This window comes from Cavia porcellus, unplaced genomic scaffold, assembly GCF_034190915.1.
Source record: "Cavia porcellus strain 051 isolate PalLab524CR breed Dunkin Hartley unplaced genomic scaffold, mCavPor4.1 scaffold_26, whole genome shotgun sequence".
In the NCBI taxonomy this organism is placed as follows: Eukaryota; Metazoa; Chordata; class Mammalia; order Rodentia; family Caviidae; genus Cavia; species Cavia porcellus.
In genome coordinates, this window is record NW_026947509.1 from 14,613,923 (window position 1) to 14,639,109 (window position 25,187).

The 25,187-nt window shown below is 35.6% G+C and overlaps 1 protein-coding gene across 7 annotated transcripts in view; it reads right to left on the minus strand.

Annotated features, from left to right (window-relative positions):
- Akt3 (AKT serine/threonine kinase 3) overlaps positions 1-25,187 on the minus strand; it is a 252,692-nt gene that overhangs the window by 60,582 nt on the left and 166,923 nt on the right. For all 7 annotated transcript variants that reach the window (XR_010043619.1, XR_010043618.1, XM_063237551.1 and 4 more), the window contains 2 exons: positions 23,032-23,097; positions 21,593-21,661 (listed from right to left, as the gene is read on the minus strand). Coding sequence is in view for 5 of the 7 variants with exons in the window: in XM_063237551.1 (XP_063093621.1) it covers positions 21,593-21,661; positions 23,032-23,097 (135 nt within the window). In the remaining 2 variants the exon portion in view is untranslated. The remainder of the gene's footprint in view (positions 1-21,592; positions 21,662-23,031; positions 23,098-25,187) is intronic.

A 25,187-nucleotide genomic window follows, 5' to 3' on the forward strand; every position in this document is an offset into this window, starting at 1 on the left:
TGTAAGGCAGGCGCTTATGCCGCTGAGCTAAATCCCCAGCCCCTTCCAGCACAGATCTTTGACACAGACTTACATCAGACATTTTTGTGGGCTCTAGGCTCCCATTTGGACTCAAGGAGGACATTGTCAAGGGACCCAGCTCTTCAGCGAACTCAATGCAGAACACTGCCATGGGATCCAGGCCCTTACTAGATTCTTTTGGTCTCTAGTGTGTGGTCTCTTGCACTCTTTTATATTTAACTCTTGGGGTAAATTTTATAAAACAATCCTATAAATTATATGTCCTGTATTCTATCTTTTCCCTTGCAAACCTTTATACAACACATTTTACAATACATATATCAAATCATCACACTGTGTAATTTAAATTTATAGAACTTCATATGCTCATCATAGCTCAATAAAGTTGACAGAAAACAAATTTTTGAAAATTCTCCCAAAACAACTGATGTAAAATCAGTAATTGCTACACATAAATACAAATATATATATAACCAACAACCAAGAAAAAAATCAGTTGTTAGAAACATACCTACAAATAAGAGATGATGGAATTAACACTTACATGAATAAACAAATATGATTAAGAGAAATAAAAATAGAAAAAAGGAAAATTTAGAGATAAAACAAAATCTGTAAGAATTTTCTAGATGGAATTAACAGATACTGAAAAAAATATCAATATATACAAAATTTTAGAAAAACTACAGAAATGGGGCTGGGGATTTAGCTCAGCGGCATAATCACCTGCTTTGCAAGCAGGCGGTCGTTGAGTTCAATGTCCGGTACCGGAAAAAAAGGAAAAGGAAAAGAAAAAAAAAGAAAAACTACAGAAATTAAAATTGTAAAGAAAAGCAAAAAGATTCAATGACCTATTAGACATTATCAAGAAGTCTTATGTAAATGTAATAGAAGTCATTAGAAGGGAGTGAAAGGTATTTGCAAAATAATGCTTGAAATTTTCCAAAACTCAATAAAAACAAATATACTACTTTAAGTGTCTTAATAAACTCCATCAAGATGAAAATTCACATATGAATGAACACTCAAAAGATTAAGCCAAAGCACATTGAAATTAATAAGAGAAAAAGAAAAACATCTAAAATATTCTGGAAAAAACACAGTAACAAATTGGATAATTCCCCAGATTTTTTTTTTTTGGTCTTTTTGAGACAGGGTCTTGCTATGCAGTTCAGGCTGGCCTTGAGCTCACTTTGTAGCTTAGGCTGGTCTCGAACTCACAACAATCCTCCCGCCTCAGCCTCCTGAGTGTGTGAGCCACCATGCCCAGTACTCCAGACTTTTCCCCAGAGACTATATAACAAAACAGAGCAATGGAACACTACGCACATAAAACCAAAAAGACATCATAAAATTCCATAATCACTGGAGACATCCATAAAATATGCAAGTAAGGGGCTGAGGATTTAGCTCAGCGGCATAAGCGCCTGCCTTGCAAGCAGGCAGTTGTGAGTTCGATCCCTGGTACCGATTAAAAAAAAAAAAAAAAAAAGGAAAAAGGAAAAAGACAAAAAAAAATATATATATATACATACACAAGTAAGAGACTTCTGCTTTGGTCAGCATTGAGTAATATGAAACCAAATTTACAATTCCTCCTTCAACAACTAGAAAACCACATAAAATAAACAAAACAAGAACTTTGACCATTAAGTATCAGGCCTGAGAGAAACAGGGAAAAAATAAGATGATAGCTTTGATTGTTCAGTTTGCTGGTCAAAAGAACACTCAGCCTGTAGCACATGCAGAAAAAATCAACAAAGAATCCCCTCAGATCTCTGAGTTAAGAATACAGAGTTTAGAGACTGGGAAGATCTAAGTATGCAGTTAAAATGCACAAGGCAGATAGCCACAATAGCAAAGAGAGCCAAAGACTCAGAATCTTCAATGGGCTGCCTGGGAGTCTTTATTTAATAGCAAGTATATGCAAGGAAAACAGTAAAGCCAAGAAAGGATCAGATGTAACAAACACGAACAACATAAAAAGGCAAAGACACTTCATTGTCCTCACTAGGAAAAATGGAAAACGGTAGCAAGAAGTATGGAGTCTAGGGGAATGTCAAGGAATCTGTCTCAGTTGTACAACAGCATTAATGCCAAAGGCTATTCCAGATCAGTGTAACTAAATTTAAAAGCAAACTTTCAGCCTGGTGTGGTAGTAACAGGATTGCAATGCCAGGTCTTTAGGAAGCTGAGGCAAAAGGATTACAGGTTTGAGGCCAATCTTGGCAACTTAGTGAGATCCTGTCTCCAAAACAAAACAACACAACACAACACAACACAACACAACACAAGCTGGGTGTGCTGGTGCATGCCCATGGCCCCATCACTGTGGAGGTGAGTTTCAGGGCAGCCTGGGCTACACAATGAGTTTAAGGCTATGCTGTGAATTACACAGCAAGACTGCCTTAAAACAAAAGAGTTGGGATGGTAGCAACAAATAGTTTGAAAGGATGACAAAAGGACAAACAAGGCCTAACACCATAGTTTTTTGAATTCTAAAAATTCCAGTATCCCACAATCTAAATTTATTATGTGGTATCCAACAACAAAACTCACCAGAAATAAAATAAATAGGAAAATAAACACAATTCAAAGACTAATCAATGAATAGCAGAAAGTAACACAGATGGCATAATTACTATACCATAAGATACTAATGTACGACATAATCCAAAACTTCAACAGGTAGAAGAATATAATAAGGAAAAAAATGGAAGATACGAAAAAAAATCTCAAATCAAGCTTGAAGGAATGAAAACTGTGATGAAAATATACTGTGATGAAAAAAACTGTGATGTAATTAACAGTATGTTGTACATTGAAGAAGAAAGTATTAGTAAACTTAAACATACAAATAAAAATAAAAAGATCTGGAGATGTGGCTCAGGGATGGTGTGCCTCAGATTTAATCCCTAGAATCAAAAACACAACATTGACAGGACTGGGGATGCATCTCAGTGGCACAGTCTTTACCTAGCATGCAGGAGATCCTGGGTTCCATCCTTACCACTACCAAAACAAAGCAAAACAACAAAAGCTCTTTTTTTTATTCTATTTTTTTTAATCTTTTTCCTTTTTATCGGTACTGGGGATCAAACTCATGACTGCCTGCTTGCAAGGCAGGCGCTTATGCCGCTGAGCTAAATCCCCAGCCCCAACAAAAGCTCTTAAAGGCAGGGGTGGCTGAAAACAGCAGGTCCTCTAACATATCCATTTATATAGATTAAGTGACGACAAGAGAAAAGAGAACAGGAAAAAAGGAATATTTAAAGCAAATCATAAACTAGTGAAAAGAAAGTGACAGAGAAATGCCTAAATGTAAACAAACAGAAGAAAAAATAAGGCACAAGGAACAAAGACACAGATTTCTTGTGAGAAACTGCATAAGCCAAAAGAAAATGAAGTCACATCTTTACAGTATTGTAACAGAACCAACAAATTAAAATTCTATAAAATTTTGCTTTAGGCTCAAGGAAAATAGTCCAGATGGAGAACAAGATCTACACAATGTCAAGAAGAGACTGGAAAGAGTAACTGTAGGGGAGCACAAACTTATTTTTCTAATGTTTTAGATCTTTTCAAAAGACAGTTGTTTAAAAATAACAGTTGGTGGCACTTGTAACATGCAAAACTAAAATGCAACAATACACAAAGTTTGAAAATGAAACTCTACTGGTAAAAGGATCTTAGGATATATGTGAAATAGTAAAATACAATTTGAGCATAAAATTGGGAAAGTTAAGTATGAATTTTAAAAATGCAGTTTCTAATAATACTGGTGAATTCTACCATCTTTTAAAGATGAAATAGTAACAATTTTATGCAAACATTTACAGAAAGTAAAAGTAGAGGGAACACTTGTCAACAGAAGCATGAGGTTATGCACTATCTCACTAAAAGCCAAAGTCATCAGACAATATAATGAACACAGATCAATATTCCTAATAATCAGAGACACACAAGTCTTAATAAAACTTTATCAAAGGAAGATTCTAAGAGAAAAAGATTGTATGATCATACCAAATGAGGCAGAAACTGCTGTTAAGAAAAGTCAATGCCCACTGAGACTAAGATTTCTTCAGTCATGTATGACAAAGGACACGCATGAAAGATTCACAGCTAACATCACATTTAATAAAGGCTGAATCCTTTCCCTCAAACATTAAGAATATAACCAGGTGTTCAACACTTCTATCAACTTTGTACCACATTGGGAAAAGGTTGCTTTCTCATGGCAGTGTGCACCTGCAGCCTGGGATTCCAACATGTGGGGAGCTGAGGCTAAGAGGGCTGATAAGGAGGCTCAGACTGGGCAACTTTAAAATGTAACGATTTAGTGACTAAGTCTACTTGTCTTAGTGATTTGTCTCCAATTCAAGGTCAGCCTGAATAACTTAGTGAGACCCCATCTCAAAATTTCATTAATTTTGTAAAAGGGCAAGGAGAGCCCACCAGTGTGCTGGGGATATAGCTCAGTGAAAAAGCACACGAGATATACGTATAAGGCTAAGTTAATTCAATGCCCAGTACCTACCTTCCCTCCCCTCTCTCTCTCTCTCACAAACACTGCTCCAAAGAAAAAATGATTTGTTTCCCAACCTAATTCTATAATTCAAAGTTTATATTAAAATATTTCATTAAAATCATATTAATATGATTCAGCGTTAATAGAGTCTTCATTTGCAGGATAAAAAATACTTTTAAATGGGCATTAATTCTCAAGGAAATAAATTTAAAACGTGTCTATTATGACATGTTAGTTATAAAATGTTTTAAATATCAATACAATAAACACTAGCATTTCTTAGCCTATAGAACACTACATTGTAACAATAATCAAAAAGCTACACAGTGCTATCTTTGTATCCTAATTATGTATATTAATTATAAATTATTGCTATCACAGTTATAATAAACATTATTTTTTGAGCACTGCTCTTTCCTTGGCAATATAATAATTTATAAGCACCGTATCACCCCTCAAAACAATCTTATAAGATAAGCACTATTATGAGTGCCATCATGTAGATAAGCAAACTGGGGCTTAAAAAAGTGAAGCTTGCCTGGCATCCCATAGTAAGCAGCAGGACCTGGACTCACAAGTCAGTTGGCTCTGAAGTATATTATCTTTTCATGATTCTTGCAGTTTCTACTACTTTGCGGCAAAAAATAAATAATCATTCCTTCAAGAAATCTTATCTCATGTGTCTTCCACAGTGGCCTCGTATGGACTGGCAGAGCCTTGCTTGGAATCCAGCTGTTTTCAGTATAGAAGTGGACAGGTTGGAAAATGCAGCTTTAGCCAGTCTGGCCAGGCCTCTTCTCAGTGGCTGTTCTTTGACTTTTTTGTTAATTAGCTCTCTACACAGGCAGTTCCATTCCCCTACTCTCTCTTTAAAAAAAAAAAAAAAAATACCAGATCATGTAGTGGTTGTCTTTTTGTCTTTTAACTTTTCTTTATTTTGAAGAGAATAAAACCAAATGTGACAAAGCAAAACAAAGTCAAAACAAAAGGGTGGACATAGTACATGACGTAAAAAAATAAATACAAGGTGATCAACAATGGTTACCATAATGCCTCTTGCTGTCTTCAAAAGAAATGCCCGTATCATCAGGTATAATAAAATTGAAAAAGACAGTACAGAACACCACCAATAAAAACGAAACATTGGAGACATTACAGGACTTCAAAACAAGATAACAGACAAACCAGAATGAGTATCATAGTGAATCTTACGGTCTTCAAAGTAGTTGCCTATACCCTCATACTTGATACTATCAAACAAAACAGAATAGAATAAAATCAGTCAAAACAAGACAGTAAAAGCAATACAAAAGCTCCTCTACTCTTTCACTTGTGTCTTCTTTAGAGGTGCTTAACAATTCTTTTATTATGTTCCTCGTATCTTCTTTTACCAGTAATAGTATTTCTGTTCTATGTTCTTTTATAGCTTCGTGATTTCAGTTGCTGTTGCTTCAAAAACTGTAGGTGTGTAACTCCAGATCTCTTCTGGAGATTATATCTCCTGGACCAGCACTGCTTGGGTTACAGGCCAGAGACTGCCTTTTGCCTCTTCCTCTTGTCATGTTCCTGGTTTCTCCTGGACAAGTGGGTAGCGGGTCCCTGGCACTTCCTGTACTGGTCATAATTACTCTGAAGTGTGTTGGCTAGGGATTTCTGCTGTTTGCTGCTTTCCCCAGTCTGCTGGTGGCTACTGGAATGTAAGCAGGGGAGGGGCAGGCTGGCCCCTGCCTTCTGAGCAGGTTAACCACAGGGAGTCTTCACTACTGTAGTGTGAGCCGGGTGGGTGGGGTTGGTTAGGGATAGCTTTAGGGAAACTTCCGCAATGGCTATTAACTGCGCAGAGGGGCGGGACTCAGTCCAAGCAATTTCCACCAGTCTGCTCTGAGCTAGGAGTGGCTGAACAAAGCTGGCTGCAGTTCTGTCTCCAGGCTTTTCCTGCCCAACTCCAAAATGGTGCCCCGCCAATCTCCCACTTGCACGGGAGAACTGAGTCCCACACACTCACCACCAGCCAGTGCAGTTCTCTGGTCTGCTGCTCCCCTCCGCCACCACGCCTCCCTGCTAAGGCCTTCGGGCTTGCCAGCCACCAGCTTCACTGTGCCCGTGCATCTCCGGGTTCCAGTAGCGCTTCTGGCACGGTGGTTTCTGCTCCGGTGCAAGTGCTGCCAGCTACTGCCTTCTTCTGTTTAAGTTTTTCTTTTCTTTTTTTTTTTTTAATTCTCTCAGTGACCTTCAGTTCTCACTTTAGTTTCTTCCTGGGTTGAGGGGACCCATTTCTTTCCTTCTTGTCTTCTCCAGAATGCTATACTCCAGCATCTGGACTGTTTTCAGAGAGGCTGTTTACTCTGCTGCTTACTACTCTGCCATCTTCCTTCCCATATTCTCTTGCCCCATATTCTCTTTGCCATCAAGCCTCAAACTAAATGCTATTTCCTCAAAGAGATCAATTTATAATAGGTTTCCCAGTATTATTTCTTATGCCACAGTACTTTGTTCATTGCCATTGTAATAATACATCTCCTACTGGAAGGCATTACTCTATCATTTACCTAAGGAATTTTATGACTACAACAGAATAAGCCTGATACATTTCTGAGTGAATAAACTAACTTACATGGAGAATATATCTATGCTTTTTAGTTCAACTATACCATCCCAACTGTTTTGAAGAAAACATGTGGAGATGACATCTGATCATTATTTTTGTTATATTGATAACTTCATGAGTCAAAAGCTATCAATTTGTATACTTTAAATATGGGCAAATTTATTTATAATTTATCATCATACTTTAGTAAAGCTATTTTAACAAAAATAAGTTTAAGACAAAATTAGGATTGTCCCCCCAAAATACTAAGGAAACTTACAGCTATTATCTCCCTAAAACAAAAGTTTAAAAGAAGTTCTTCAAAGAAAAGGAAAACGCAATAAAAGTGTGCATCTAAGCCAATTCAAATCTCAGTCTACTCAAAAGTTCATGACCTAGAAAAAGACTTGGTTTAGCAACAAAAAATGCTGAAAGGTCTTGCTGTATAATCCAGGCTGGCCTTGAACTCACACTGTACTGGTAGGCTGGCCTCAGCCTCCCAAGTGCTTGGATTACAGCTTTTCCATTAGCAAACTGTTGCTTACCACAGTGCTACCAATTATTACTATAAATGCTCCAAAAAGAGCTTTCTTGACTTCCGGGAGAACATAGGGGGTAGATAGCAGCAGCTTCGGAGGCTCTCTGAGAAACCGCACCTAAATCCAAGAATGGTGCCAGGCAAGAAATCCTAAGCAAGGGGAGATATACTTTGCCGACCCAGGAACAAACTGAACTAAGAGAAACCAACTGGAAACTCAATCCTGGTGATATAACGGGAACAGATAAGGTCTCAGCGTGGAAGCTGGACCCTACGCCACTGGAAGCTGCGATTTGAATTTCCTGCAGCCTCTGCTGCATCCCAATTGGCATGGCAAGGAGAGAGGTGCGAAAGCTCTGAGAGTGGGAAGCGGTGAATGGAGTTGAGAGCGGGACTGGCCGGGAGCCCTGCATCCACCTGCGGTGAGTGTGCGGATTGGGGATCCTTCCATAGAGTAGGAGGTTTCAGCGAAGAACCTACTGGGTCTGGGCAGACTACCTGGAACAGGATGTGGCAGTGACTTCAGTCACATATTCCCCTCTCAAGCAGGATTGGTGGGGAGTGCCTGGCCTACGTGATGCTGCTGACTAACACCCAGTAGGCTAGACCAAACCAGGTCCCAGCGCCTGGAGGTGCACCCTAGCAGTGAAGCCTTTGGTAGGTTGACCTGGAGGGGCGGGCCCAGCATAGGCTGCCCAGGTCTGTGTCTCCCTGGTACACTGCAGTGGGCGGGAACACCTAGACGGCGCAATTCAAACAAACTGTAACCGTCAAAGAAAGAAACTGGGCCTCCTATATATGCTTGGATAAAAGGAACAAAAAATATGGGAAGAGGGAGCAACAAGAAAGGGTCCTCGGCCCCCAATCCTGAGAAACATGCAATATCAGACACGGCACCAATAGACATAAAGCGCTATCTCCAGAGCCTCATAGATGAGTTCAGGAATGAAGTTATTAATGACCTGAAGCAAGATATAAGTAGAATAGTTAGAGAAATGCTAAGCACTGCCCAAGAAAAAACAGATGGTGGAATGGAAGAACAGAAAAAAAGGGGAGAATTGTTTGATGGAGAAAATAGAGAAAACATAGAATACGTGAAGCAGGTACAAAGAGATTACCAGGAAACTAAAAACTCTTATTGAAAACTGGCATAACAGCTTAAAAGAAACTAAGGATAGATTATCTGGAGGGCAGATTTGTAATATGGGAGCATGAAATGAAAAACTTCTTAAAAATAACAAAAAAACAAACAGCAACAATACAAAGGCTAAAAGATGATAAGAGGATCTATAACTTAAGAATTAAGAACATAAAAGAAGAAGTAGGAACACAAACAAATGGACTACAAAAGCTATTCACAGAAATAATACAAGAGAATTTCCCTAATTTAGCAAATGGTAAAGCTACTCCAATGTATGAGGCACACAGGACCCCAGCAACCTACAACCCAAACAGAGCTATACCCAGGCATATAATAATCAAAATTCCAGAAATCCAATATAAGAACAGAATATTAAAAGCTGTCAGAGACAAGAAACAGATCACTTACAAGGGAACACCCATCAGAATTACAGCAGACTTCTCGGCACAAACCATCAAATCACGAAGAGCATGGGGGAAAATAATTCAAGCTTTGAAAGATAATAACCTCCAGCCAAGATTGATATATCCTGCACAACTGTCCCTAGAAATTGATGGAAAAACAAGGTGCTTCCAGGATAAAGAGGAACTAGGAGAATTTGCAACCACCAATTCAACTCTATAGAGAATACTCCAGGATATTCTAAAAAAGGAAAATACCAGGACTCCAGAAATAGTGGCAGAGAGGCCACAATGAATGGAGCAGACAGCGAAATGAAGAAGACAAACTGACAACGAACGACAGAAAAAAGAGCTCAACAGAAATGAGGCAGAGAGGATCGGATGGTAGGAACAGCTATTTTGGAGAAAACAAGACATCATAATAGCTAGTGCTGATTTAGTTTTGAAGTCCCATCAAACTTGTATGCTTCTGTCTCCATCGGTCTTAAAAGGTTGTATCTTATTGGATTTTATTATATATGATAATATAAGTAAAAACTTTTATAGACAAGGAGATTATACAGAAACCATTGTTCATTTTCTGTTAATTGGTTCTAAATACCCTGTAATAATGTCATTCTCTTGAATGGTTTTATAGTGTCTTGATATGTTTGGTGCTACAGTATACGAAGTTATACTTAAAGATTTCAAGGAAAGAGACACTATGGTAACTATTTTTATGTCAGGATATCTTGTGGTGAAACACTATTTTGCTTAAATGGTTATGTTTTGACCTGCGCTGTTCTGTTGTTATACCCTCTTTTATGTCAATCCCCCTTTTTAAAAAATTATTTAATTTTTTCTTTTTATCTTCTTAATTAAGGGAAAAATAAATAAAAAATAGCAGGATACATTATAGTAACCTACTTTGATTTCCTATTAACTTGATTTGAAATCCTGTATTGCCCTCACCATCTTGTTTTGACTGATTTTCCCCTATTTTGCTTTGCCTGATAGTACCAAGTTCGAAAGTATAGGCAAAACTGTGAAGACAATAAGAATCATTATGATGCCCATTTCGGTTGACTATTACCTTCTTTTAAAGTCCTGTAATGTCACCAATGCTTTGGTTTTATTCTTTACTGTTTTGTTCAACTTTGTTATAACTGGCAATTCTTCTTAAAATAGCAAGAGGCAGTATGGTAACCATTGTTAATCACCTTGTATTTTGTTTTTACATTATCTATTATGTCCATCCTTTTGATTTGACTGACTCTGTTCTGATATGTTGCATTTGGTTTTACTCTCTTCAAAAAAAGCAATAAGAACTGTGGGAGAAATAAAACCCAAAATGTGTAATTGTCATTGTACAAAAGAAAAGAAAAGAAAAGAAAAGAAAGTGCTCTAAAGGGTATAACTGCATATATGTTTAAGTGTATAAGATAGCCATATTACTGAGTTTTTCTAGATCACTGAACAAAACTATTTGCACTCTCACTGTTTGAAATTCCATTTTATATGCTTCAATTTTGTAACTTAACAACTATTTCTAAGATGAGGATAATGTAATCTATTAACTAGTGATTTCTTACTGTTTATTTTTTAAATTCTGTATTACTTGTATCTTTTTGTTTTTTTCTTTTTCTCCTTTAAAAAAAAAGTGTGCATCTATACAAAGAAATAAAAAGCACTGGAAATAATGAATTTTTCTCATTTACCTTTTTGTATTTGAAAGGTAACTGCTTACAGAAAAAAGTAATAGTGGACACACTGTTATAAACTCATTAGAATATCTGATGAAAATAGAATGGAAGACTAAAGGTAAGAAAAAGATCTATGCTCTTATAAAGGATCTTAAAATACAAGTGAGGTGAGACCACATGATTTGAAATCGCGATGACAAAAGACATTGTTCGAAACCCCAAAGCTACCACTATACCAACAAAACAAAGAAGCAGAACTAATTCAAAGAAGAATAAAAATAAAGTTAAAAAAAAGTCAGTACAAGGAAATAAATTTACAATACAATACAAAATTTACAATACCAAAGAAGGAAGATATTTTATAATAAGGAACACACCACACAGAGGTAATCACAAGAAATAGTAACACTTGGGGCTGGGGATTTAGCTCAGCGGCATAAGCGCCTGCCTTGCAAGCAGGCAGTCGTGAGTTCAATCCCTGGTACCAGTAAAAAGGGAAAAGACAAAAAAAAAAAAAAAAAAAAAGAAAAGAAAAAGAAATAGTAACACTCAATCTAAACTGTTTTTATTGTAAATGCTCTAAGCACTCTTTAAAAAAGCAGAAATTACCAGATTAAAAATTTTTTTAAAGTATAACCTAATTGGGGCTGGGGATTTAGCTCAGCAGCATAAACATCTGCCCTGCAAGCATGTGGTTGTGAGTTCAAACCCTGGTACCAATAAAAATGAAAAAGACAAAAAAAAAAAAAAATAGTATAACCTAATCTTAGGATGGTAGAGGAACATGAACATGGGAACACAACATTCATAATTTTAACTTAATTCTGCTAATATTTGATAAAGTAGACATTACCTCATCAACTATCGTGCTCCAATAGGCATCCATGGAACACTCCATCCAACACACAATGTACATTCTTTTAAGTACACACACACATTCAACACAAAAAACATGTTTGGGGCAAAACACACAAAATATATTCTGGGTCAAAAACCAACTCTTAGTAAGTTTAAAAGGATATAAACTACATAGTATGCTCTGTGAAAAAGGTAAATTATACTAGAAGTAAAAAAAGAATAATATATAGGCGTCCTGGACAACTTGGATATTAAACACTACTTAATCCATTTAAAACAAAGAAAACAGGAGAAATCAGCACATCGGAGGAAAGAGTAACAGATACAACAAATAAAAATAACATGAAATCATAAATAACATTTAAAATACGCTACAAATATTAACAAAGAAATCATAAAAATTAGTGTCAAGCAGGAAATTTATGATATTAAACACATAAAAAAAGAAAAATAGGCTTAAATAAATGCTCTCAGCTTCCACATTAAGAAACTACAAAAAGAAAACCGTTAAATCTAAAGTAACTAGAAGACAGGAAGTACCTCAAGCAAAAATCAATTAATTACACACTTGATATGGGAAGAAAGTACAACCTACAGCTGATTTTTGATACTACTAGCAGATTGCTGAGGTGGGAAGGGGAGCTAAAAAATGAGGGGAAAAAGAGGAGAGAGAGGAAAGGGAAGTAAAATGATCAAGATCCAGTATGCATAGGTACTAACTCTCCAAGGTGAGTGTACTAATTATGTATTGTAAACATATACTAAAAAAAAAAAAAAACTGAAACTATCAATAACCTAAATGAAATAGTCTGGATATATAAAAATCCTGAATATATACAAACTTCTCAAAAAGATGAATGCCTGATCTAATATTTTCTTTTCAAAATTTCAATCTATTGTTAAAAACCTTCCCCCAAAGATAATTCTTGGTACCAAATTAGACTGGTGGATAGGGTTGTGGCTCAGTGGTACAGCACTTGCCTAGTATGTGTGAGGCCCTGGATTCTATCCCCAGGACCACCCAAAGGAACACAGTGAAAAAAGACTAGTAATATTTAAAGGAAAAAGAAGAATGTATGTCAGGAAGTTAGCATTCCCATGAATCCAAATTCAAAGACATTATCCTGGAAAGGGGTACAAAAGATGCCTAATGTGATAATAATCCTAGTGACTACAAGAGGAAACAATTGAAGACAACACTAGGAATTGAACCAAAGGATGCTCTACCACTGAACTGTGTTCCCAGCCCTTTTTGAGACCGTGTCTCAATAAGCAGCCCAGGAAGGACTTGGAACTTCCAGCCTTCAGAGCTTTGATTACCAGTGTACACCACTGTACCTAAGACTTAAAAATTCTTAAAGCTGAACAAAGTGAGTGTGATATGGTGGCACACACTAATATTCTCAATACTCAGAAAGCTCAGACAAAAGGATTACAAAGTTCAAGATCAGTCTAGGCAGCACAGCAAGATCTTGTCTTAAAATAAAAAGAGCTGAGAATGCACCTTAACATAAGACTGTTTGCCTAGCATGCACAAGACCCTGGGTTCAATCCCCAGTAATACAAAAGAACAAACTGAATACAGCAATGTACCAAAAGGATAATATAATCAACAAGGGTTCGTATTACAATGAAAATTTGGTTTAACAATCAAAATCCAAACAATGAAATTCAAGATACTAGCAAAATGAAGATAAAGAAGCTAATGACATCACAATTACAGAAAAATTCTTTGATAAAAATGTAATGTTCTACCATAAACTTTTAAATACAAAGTCCATCAAACTAAGGGAAGAAAAAAATGTATTCACCTTGATCAAGGGCATCTAGGAAAAACCCACAAACTGAGCCTGGAGCTACACACTTGAAATCCCACATATTCTGGATACTGAGGCAGGAGAGTCACAAATTGAAGGCCAGCCTAACAGCCTCTCAGTAGAACTTGCCTCAAATTAAATAAAAAAGTACAGGAATAGAGCTCAAAGTCAAATTAAAAAGATCCAGAGTAGAACACTAATGTAGCATGCAAGCCCTGGGTTCCATCCCGACTACCCCAAACAACTCCCTAACACCACCAAAAAAAGTTACGGACAACAACATACTTAATGGTGAAAGTATGGATTCTTTCAATATAAAATCAAATATTAGGTATAGTATCTTATCTCACCATGTTATTTAGCACTGTTCTGAATATTGAAATGAAAGAAATGTTCTTTACCATGATTGCAGTAAACAATGTATATTGGCTTAAATTCACTGAATTATATATTCAAAATTGATGAACTACACTGAACATAAACTATGTGAAACTAAGGATTAAAGTGTTTTAAACAAAAATATACATAAGAAATAAATTCCCTATTACAAAATGGAAAAACAAATCACTGAATGGGAGAAACTATTTGTAAAACATGTTATGATAAAGCATTTATATATACCTAAAATATAAAAAGATAATACAGTATCAAGAAGAAAGCCACAGTTAAGAAAAAAAAAAAAGGCCAAGATTTTAACAAGATGTAAGAATTGTAAAATAGTATAGACAAAGAAGTTCAATATCAGGAAATTCAAATTAAGATATCACTATGCACTCACTAGAATTAGGATACTTTAGGGTAATTATTATAAAAAGACGACATACCAAGTGCAGTGATGCTATTGAGGTGGGAAAACAAAACAGCACAGCCAATCTGGAAAACGGTGTAGCTGTTTCTTTAGTTTAATATAGCAAATGACACAGAAATTGCATTTACAGGTATTTACCCAAGGTAACTGAAAATACATGTTCACATAATGATTTGTGCTGAAATTAAAAGAACTCTTTATGTAATAGACACAGGCTGTCTGTATAAATGGATCATGGTAAACAAGATCATAGAAATAAACTACTGAGATACAAAATAAGATCAATCAATTTTTAAAGTGTGATGTTAAGTGAAAAATGGAGAGCACAAAAGACTATATATACTATGTCTTTGGACTATAGTTTTTGCTATTTAAATATTATTTTATGTCATTGTCCTGTTTTTCTTCCTTTGGGTCTTCAGTTACATATTACTTTGGGGCGGGGATAACAGAATGAAGCTTAAACCCAGGGTTTTCACACTGAGAAACATCCCCAGTCCTTTCATTAGTTTTATTTCTTCACTTTGAGACAGAGTCATGCTAAGTCGCCAGGTTTCTGAGCCTGGGTTTGAATTCACAATCCTCTGCAGCCTACCAAAGGGCTGGGATGCCATGCCCCACGCTGTCTTTCCATGTACCCTCCTGAAATGCTTACTTGAGCGTAATTCAACCTCTATTTAAGAAATCATTTTACCATGAAAAGTTCTGACAATAAAGACACTTACATATCTAAAAGGTTGGTGAAATTTTAAAAGTCTCTATGAAATTATACTTTTAATTTAAAAATCACCCAAATCACACCTCCATAAATTAGTAAGTGGAACTCAAATGCTGACTGCTGGCACTTCTGTCTTATGTGAATTTAAAATGAGATGTTTTAGGTTCATAAGACAAAATGCCAGCCAAATAATAAGAAATCTGAATAAATATGAGAGAATTGTAAGAATGACATGAAGCTGAAAGATATATCCAAAACATAAAATGAACTTTACCAAAAAAATTTCTACAGAGTATGCAATGAACTAAGTATGGACAAAAATAGTAATTGAAAGTGTTAGGTTCATGAGTACCTACATAGAGAATGTAAAAGAATTTTTAAAAAATCAGTTGAGTTACCGGTCTACACAAGTATTTCCCTTTACCCACCAATGAATCTCTACTTCCTAGAGATTTCAGCCTTGTGAGCAATCACAAAGTCCAACTTACAGACCTGTAGAAATAAAGCTGTGAACGACATTTTGGGGAAGAGTCCTAAATATCAAATGTTTAAACCAAACTCAGAACCCCTTACTTTTCAGTGTACTTTTTTCTCCCCAGGACATTCTTCTACTTCCTACACACATTTAGAATTATCTAAGCTGTTTGTAAGAGCTTTGTTTTCCCACCTCAGCAGCATCACTGCACTGGGTATGTCGTCTGTTTATGATGATAATTACCACAATTCTAGTGAATGCATAGTGGGATCTTAATTTGAATTTCACAAGTAAGTAATGATACTGAACTTCTCTGTCTATACTGTTAACATTTTAAACATGTTAGCAGCAGTGTGACTGTTCACATTACTGAGAGATTTTACAATTAATTCTACAGATGTGATTTACTGTCCACGAAAGTTACACAGAATTCACATCCCTGACTTTGTTCAGCTGGACACCAAACTGTCCCTTGTGCATTCCACACTTCAGTCAAGGGCCATGCCTTACAACAACCCCCAACAGGTGAGAGTCCGAGGTAGTCTGCTTAGAAACTACTAAGAATATAATCCAAAAGACATTTTTCAGTTGTTATATTTCATATGCTCAATCTCTAAGGCTTTTCCTGCCCAGAACTTCCTAGACTTCTCTCATCATTAGCATCTGTCTTACTATGGTATCTACAGGTACCATTTCTGATGTGAATTACCTCCCTCCCTCACTTTGGCTCTGCCCACCTCAACTCTTCTTTTTCTGAATCCAGCACTTTTATATTGCCAGAGCTTTAAACTATTATTTTTATTATTATTATTTTTTGGATATAAGGTCTTGCTAAGTCTCTAAGTGACCAGTGTAGGCTCCTGCCTCAGCCTCCCAGAGTGATGGGATAACAGGTACGTAACACCAAACCCATCAACCAACATTTCTTCACTACCTTTCCTCAATTCTAGCACTGATGCTACCTACTTGTTTCAGTGATGTGACTCTTATGCCTACTTGGTATCTCCTTACGCACCTGAAATCCAGGATGATCCCAGAATTCATTTCTCTTCCCATGTTTCCTATCTTTATGAATAGCTCAGTATCCACATCATTCTCCAAGTGGGAAACAGGAAACTGTATTATACTTCTCTGATTCTCAAGCTTCTTCGTGAAGAATGGTACCAGAATGTGATTCCTTCTCAATAACTGCCTCGTGTTTATATCTGGTTACCGGAAACCTCCTGATTGCAATAGCATCCCAAGTATCTTCCTTACTTCCACTTTTGTCTTTTCCAATTTAAGCTCTGAACCGCTACAGAGCAGTTTTATAAACATTTCCTCATAGAAATTCTCCCAAGATGCACTACTGCCTGAGACAAAATTTAAATGACTCGGGGAAGAACCATCTCCACGTGACCCTGACTTCCATACTTCGTGGGCTTTCCACCGCAAAACTGCGCCACGCACGCTGAGCGGTGGAGACAGGCAGCACACTCCTACCCAGCCTACACTTCCAGTCTATGTTCTATGCAGGAGTGCCCTCCTCCTCATACCTCCTGGTAGAACCCGTAAGCTTTCCGAAGACACAGCTTAGCCACACCATGTTTCTTACGCCACCACCCTTTCCACTGCTCCTTCTAGAGTGATTCAAGTGCCCATCCTCCACAATCCCACAGCAATCACTACTGCCATGGCGAAAAATGGCACAATCTAGTGTGCATGTATTGTCCTGTCTACCTGCCCAATCAGACACCCATTTTCTTAAAGAAACAGTACACTATGTCTTCCTTACTTCTTAATCCACAGAAACTGAGCCCAAAGAAGCTGTTCATTAAACATTTAATAGACAGGGTAGCGTTATACCTCCTTGATACAGCTTAGCATACATGCAAGGCCCAGGACCAGAAAAAAAATTTCAATAGTTGCACAGACAACAGTAGAAAAGGTTCAATATATAAATTAATAAAATCACCCTTGAGGGCTAAGGGGTTAGCTTAGTGGCACAAATGCCTGCCTGGCAAGCACAAAGTCATGAGTTCAATCCCCGGTACCTCTCCCCACTCCCCACCCCCCACCCCCAAAAAAATCACCCTTGAAAATTCCTTAGAAAGGTATTATACTTGAGACCAACATACTGTCATTTTCAGTATGCTTAAATCTAGTAGTTTTCTATCACTGGAACAAGAAAGAATATAGTTTAGGTGATAAACCTGTAGTTAAAATGCACTTAAGCTTTATAAAACTTCATTTTTGAGCACCAAAGTTTGTAACTCTGTCCCATGAAACATTAACACTGAAAACATGCACATTAGAATAAAAGAATAATAAATTTAGGTCTCTCATCTGGAGGTCTCTTATCCTATAAATGCATTTACTGAAAAGAACGGCAACTGTTGTGTTACTTAGTTCTGTCAAAATTAACCTGCACTGAGCCCAGTTCTTAGAATATAAAATACATGAAATCATGATGTAGTTGTATTATACTAATATGACTAAAAGAAGCTAATATTGGTTTTTTGCCACCAATATTTCTCTAATTCATTTCCCTCAACATTTTCTACGGCTTTAATTAATATTGGCAAATAGGAATAACAGCAAAAATGGCCATGAACATGCTATACTCCAATGCGGTCTATTAAGCTGAAGGAAGTCCACACAGTCATAAAAATGCAAAGGAAATACAAGGTAAGGGAATATCTCCACTGCAGTATTTATATTACAATATAAACACTGCAGAACACAGAACAAAAGAATGCTTCTGTTAATTAAAAATAGTAAGTATAAATTAATACTGGAACTTTCTTTAATGAGCCTATTAAAGAAGCTTATTGCAGGGCAAATATTGGATAAAAGAGACCTAAGTATGCTGCCATTTGGGTGAGAACTCTCAGTTTTCCAGACCTTACTTTTCAGTAGGCTATCATTCAGCTCATCTCTTAAGATACCACATGGATGACCACCATGGAGTATGTCATGGTATACTCCTAAGTGCAGATCTGCATGTACATCTGCAGTTCCCATTACTATCTCTAAAACAATAGTTCTATATTTGAGGAAACATCTTAAAAGTAGAAGAAATGGAAAAATGTATGTAAAGCAAAGCCAAAATTAATATTACTACAAGGATATAAGACCAATTTCCCCCTCAGAAATGATAAAATCAAGAATTGAAATAGCCTTATTATGTTCCTGGAAGAACTAAACTATATTACATCAATCGTATTTGTTTTTCTTTTTATTTCTGGGAGAGGCAGTTTACTGCTGCTTGAACTTAGGGCTACCACTGAGTTATACCCTCACCCATAAAGTATATTTGATAATCTAAAAAGAAAGTTGAGATTACATATACATAAAAATTCCACTTTCACTAAAACTGTTAAATGTAATTTAAATCTTTTATCTCATATTTAGCAGTGTTATTATTACCTATGCACTTTAAAATTATTGTCATGCATGGAATAATTTCATCTGCTTCAAAGTATCAAATAACATAGTCCTTATCTAAAAACTATGCTTAAACAAACTCTGGAGAGAAAAAGGAAGATGACATGCCAAACAAGAGGAGTAAGATAAGAGTTTCAATGCTAAGGAGAACCATCTGGCTAGTTTGGAAATCTGCTTTTGTGTGCAAAAATTTTTTCAACAATCATCAATTAATTAATTTCATAAGTATTCTATGTTTAGAATAAAAGTAGGAGTGCCTGAGAGCTCCTTCTAGGAAGCTTTCTCTCCTCCATTCCTGACAAGTCCCAGGGCATGGCAACTGTGCATGTGACACGGGACATACTTCACACTGAGCAGGGCTTTGTATCTCACTTTCCCCAGTAGCCTACAAACCCTTTAAAGGTAAGACCTCCGTTTAATTCATTTACATGATACCAGTATCTATAAGAGTATCTTGCATAGATACTCAAAAAATACGCACCTTATAAATATCTGCAGATACTCTACTGAATTTACATTTTCAGTCCTTCCAAAACAAATTACCTAAGTATTAATACTTCGTTTTTCTTCGTATTTCTCAGTACTTACTGTTTTACCTCTTTTGTTCACTTCTCTTCTTCCTTTTTCCTGAACTAATTTGTTCTATTTATTTGTTCAAAATAAACCAATGTCTCAATTTAGTGCCTCAAACGCTTATCTGGTAGGCACAAGGTCATGAGTTTGATTCCCAGTACAAAAAAAAATCCAATAAATATCTGTCAAGAACCTATTACATACCAGATAGAATGTGGTGTGCTGAGGTTAAGCCAGTGAACACACCCCTTAGGCAGCAAAGAGTGGTGGGGAAGAACAACTGTGATAAGCATTTCAATAGGTGTGAATACAGGAGACTACATAAAAAACAGATGCATGAGACAATGGTTTTCTAAGTTTTTATTATCAGTTTATCAACTTCTCTATATTATTTTCTACTCTGGTCATCTATTTTTTAATTATTAAATAGGCAACAAAGTATGTCATATAAAATACAAAAGCCACAAAATACACGACCGAAAAGTAGCCTTCCTCCGGCTCTCTCTCCTGCCACTTAGTTAGTATCTTGGGCATAATCACAGCTACCTGGTGTCTACGTACATGCGTACTCACATACATGCGTCCTTATTTTCTTCTAGCACAATGGAGTTCACGCTATGTGCCCTGCTCTGTTTCCTTCAGTATCGGCCCAGATTAAGAGGGCCTCCCATATTAATGGACATTGCCTCAGACTGACTGCGAGTGCCCAGTCCTGCCCGTCTGGGTTGTTCGTGTCTGATGCTCACCCACCAGTGACTCTCTACTCCTCTCTGCCTGAAATACATTCTTAAGTCAGATTCCTAGGTGAAATCTCATTACGCCTACCTTAAATGCTAGATTGCTCATACAGCATTTTATTAATTTATAGCATTTAGGTGTTAAGATTTTTAATTTACAATGCACTTAGAAGGAAAATTATTATAAACTCTTTCATAGCAAGGATTTTATCTTAACACATTTAGATACACCCACACCATATAGGCATTCAAAATGTGCTCAGCAAGTGAAAAAAGATTTTTGCTTGCTTTGAGTGAATTTCTGTGGTGCTGGGGATAGACTCAAGGAGCACTAAGCTGTATTTGCAGTCATTCACACCTAGTCTTTTTGGTCTTGCTAAATTGCCCAGATAGCCTCAACCTTGTGGTCCTCCTGCCTCAGCCCCCGAGTAGCTGGAATTGCAGGTGTGTGTAATCATGCCCAGCTACACAAATGAAGTTTTGAGTGAACTATTTCTAATGTATCAAATGGGAAAATATCCTATACAGGATATTTATTTTGGAAAATAGGAATGTTTTTAAGTTCCTAAGATATAAGCTCCTATTTAATAATTAATTTCAGAAAGCCCAAAATGTACATACACAATGTAACTATTCTCTAAGTCACATTTTTCTTCACACTGATTTTGCCCAAAAACAGGATAAGGAAAAAAAGAGTAAATAAAATGTACTACTAAAATGACTGAATTTCACTTCAATACTAAAAGATCTTGTCAATCTCTTAAAATATCATCACTCGAACCTACTTCTGTAGCTATTATATAGAACAAAACTCAACCACAATGTGCCTATGAATTGAGTTTAAAATAGGCAAAAAAAACTTTTTACAAATTTCATAGAAAATCTACTTGATGAAAAGCTTTATAAAGCCTTATTATATTTCTTGGGTTTTTTGTGTTTCCAAAATTGAATAACATCATCTCAAAACTCATATTTGTCAAATTTTTTACATTTAAAAATACAGGGAAAAGGTGAATATGATTATCCTTTTAACTATATAAAAGTAGTTACATAAAAAAAAACTGTAAAATTTCATTAGAAATTGTTCCTTTTAACTATATAAAAGTAGTTACATAAAAAAAACTGTAAAATTTCATTAGAAATTGTTCAGCTCCCATCTACCCAATAGTTTGAAGCGCTATAGAAATTCCTATTTAGTACAGAACTGTTATAATTCTTACGTTAAATAATGTTTGTAATGAAAATACTACCAGGCAAATATTCAATTTAGTTCTTGACTCACCTCTCCCCCATTAACATATTCCATCACAAAACACAAACGGTCTTTTGTCTGGAAGGAGTATTTCAAGGACTTGAAATGAAAAAAAAATTGACATATTATAATCTTACATTTTTATTAAAATGGAATCAGAAATAGAACCCTTAAAATAGTAAGCATGATTGATGAAACAAATTTCTATTGTTTCTTACAAGTCTATATTTGCTTCTTAAGAATGCATAAGAAAGTTTATAAGAAATGCAAAACTATGTTTTTGCTTGGTAATGTTTCATTAGAAGATAATTAAAATTATAATATAAACTTAATGAATACAATGAACATTTCTCACTCTATCGTGCCACACATTTGAAATTGTATTGCTCCTCAAAGAGTCCATCCGTGCAACTTACACTACAGTCTACATACCTCAGGAATATACTTCTTATGCTTAAGTCTCGAACACAATTTCAAATAACTTTGTGCATTCTGGGTATATAACATGACTCAACTCAACAAAGTTGGTTCATGTAGTTTTATACATTATAAAAAGATATCACAATGTTATCATATCTAGTGGCACTTTTGAAAATTCTTACTTGAGATGATTCCAGAACTTTTTAAACAGGTTCTACTTTGGAAAGTCTGTATTTTTTATCTCAATTTACTTGACTAGAATCAGAAACACAAAGAATCTTCATAAATTATTACAAGGAACCTAAGAACAGACTAAAAAAATCAAAATAATCATACTACATGCATGAAAATCACAGTTTATACTTTGTGTAGTGAAGGAAATGGAATAAGATTAATCCTATGTTTAGTGAACTGAGTATTCCTGTATTTTTTAAAGCAGCCTCTCCCCAGAAGAAGTCTTTCTACCAAATATAGACAACTAAAATCTCTGGCTTTCATGTTTGAAGACAGTAACTGCCTGTTCATTAAAATATGTACCCTAATCCAATAAAGATAAAATCTACACTCAATATTAAAAAACATTTTCTCTTTTCTTTTTTTTGTCTTTTTCTTTTTTATCGGTACCGGGGATTGAACTCATGACTGCCTGCTTGCAAGGCAGGTGCTTATGCCGCTGAGCTAAATCTCCAGCCCCTAAAAAAACATTTTCAAGTCTATCATTTTCTTAGTGAATTCTCTAAAAATGCCAGGAATGATTTATTTACTCTACAGTTATTTTTTAATGGCAAGGAGAGTGATCAGAGGCGGGAAAAGAGGTTCAAAAAGCCGTTAAGTGGTAACGGGGGTAAATATAAGTGCATATGGACATAAGGTTAAACTACACATTCCAACAATTTAAATTTTTTTTTCACTCATGGTCTTTCCATAGAGAAAATGGCAAACTTAAATAAATGTTATCTAAAATGTTATTTTTCATAGTCTTGCTTCTATAACAAATTCCCTTAAATTTAAAATGCTATGATTATAACATCTGTCTTATAGTCACTTACTGTTAAAAACGGATGTCTAGTGTTCTTTAATACTCTGCTTTCAGTTAGAGTGTGTGCCACTTCATCCTACGGAAGAAAAATGAACTATTAAAATATATTCTAAGCACTGATATAACAAAAAATGCAGTATTTTTCCAAAATCAAGAGAGTTTACATTCAGAAATATGAGAAGATGTAAAAGCTCATTAGCATGAGCGTGCTCCCTTTATTGTGCAGCTGCTCCTCCCCCATCAAAGTAATGATTTAATTCAGATGGCTGAAGGCATAAACGCTCATAAACTCATACCTGATCTAAGTATATCAATGGTGACGTGAAAATCAGCAAGAAAATTTATCACAGATAAATGAAACTGAATAGTATATTTTTCCCCTCAAAGAAGAAACTTATCCTATCGCATATAGTAAAATACAGTAAGATACAACATGTTAAAGCCAGTGGAAACAGATGTACAACAGCTTGATGGGACTTCAAAACAAGATGATATTAAATCAGCACTAGCTTTTATGTTGTGTTGTTTTCTTCAAAATAGCTATTCGTACTATCACAGATACTAAAATCGAACAACCCAGGTTAAAATCATTGCAATTAATGAGTGAAAACATTATATGGCTTCAAACCAATATGATTGGGAATCATGTTTACCACATACTTTTATGTATTCTTATCATGTACTATATGCAATAGTATAAACAAAATTTTTTATAGGCAAAGAGATAATATAGAAACCGTTGTTCGTTTTCTGTTAGCTGGTTCTAAATACCCTGTATTTCTTTCATTCTCTTGAATGGCTTCACACTGTCTTGATATGCTTGATGCTATAGTATACGAAGTTATACTCAAATAATTCAAGGAAAGAGGCACTATGGTGACTACTATTGTTAGATTATCTGGTGGTGAAACACAATGATGCTTAAATTGTTCGGTTCTGACCTGCGTTGTTCTGTTACAATGTCCTCTTTTATCTTAATCTCCCCCCTTTTTAAATTAATCTATTTTTTCTTATTTTTTTTCAATTAAGGGAAAACTAAATTTAAAAAATAGCAGGATATATTATAGTAACTTTTTTATTTTCTTATTAACCTGATTTGAACCCCAGTATTGCTCTCCCCATCTTGTTCTGTCTGATTTTACTATATTCTATTTTGTTTGATAGTATCAGTTTGAGCGTACAGGCAGCCACTTTGAAGGCAATAAGATATACTATGATACCCATTATGGTTTGACTATTATCTTCTTTTGAAGTCCTGTAAGGTCTCCAGTGTAGGTTTTATTGGTCTTGTTCTGCACTGTTTTATTATACCTAATGGTACAGGCATTCTATTCTAATAGTACAGGCAATTCCATTATACCTAATGGTACAGGCAACTCATTTTAAAAATACCAAGAGGCACAATGGTAACCACTTTTGATCACCTGGTATTCTATTTTTGCATCATGTACTATGCCCATTCTTCTATTCTAACTGACTCTGTTTTGCTTAGTCACATTTGGTTGTATTCTCTTCAAAAAAAAAAAAGTAATAAGAACTGTGGGAGTAATAAAACCCAAAAAGTGTAATTGTTATTGTAAAAAAGAAAGGAAAGGAAGGTTGTCTAAGGAATATAACTGCATGTATGTTTGAGAGTATAGGATGGAAAACCATATTACTGAGCTTTTGTTGGATCATTGAACCGAACTGTCTGCAATCTCACTGTATGAATGTCCACTTTATATGCTTTAATTTTATAATTTGGACAACTGTTTCTAAGAAGACAATATGTAACCTATTAACTAGTGATTTCTTACTGTATATTTTTTTCTTGAAATTCTGTATTACTTGTATCCTTTTACTGCTTTGTTTTTTATGTCTTTTCTTTTTTCTCTTTAAATAAAAAAAAGAAACTTATCAGCTAATATTTTAGCACAGGATAGTTAAGTGTTTTCATGTTTGTAATGAATTTTATTCAAAGACAGATATATTTCAGTAAAAACCATAAAATCAAATCTCTTATGAGAAAAGCAGTTATTAAAAAGGGAACACAGATCACATGTTTTAATTCTAAATTACATATTTTGGAAAGAAAAGTGTATTTTTCCTTGTAGACTTATAAAGTAGTTTGTGACAAAAAAGTCACAATCCTTGTACTCTAGATAAAAACACTTAAAATGAGCATAT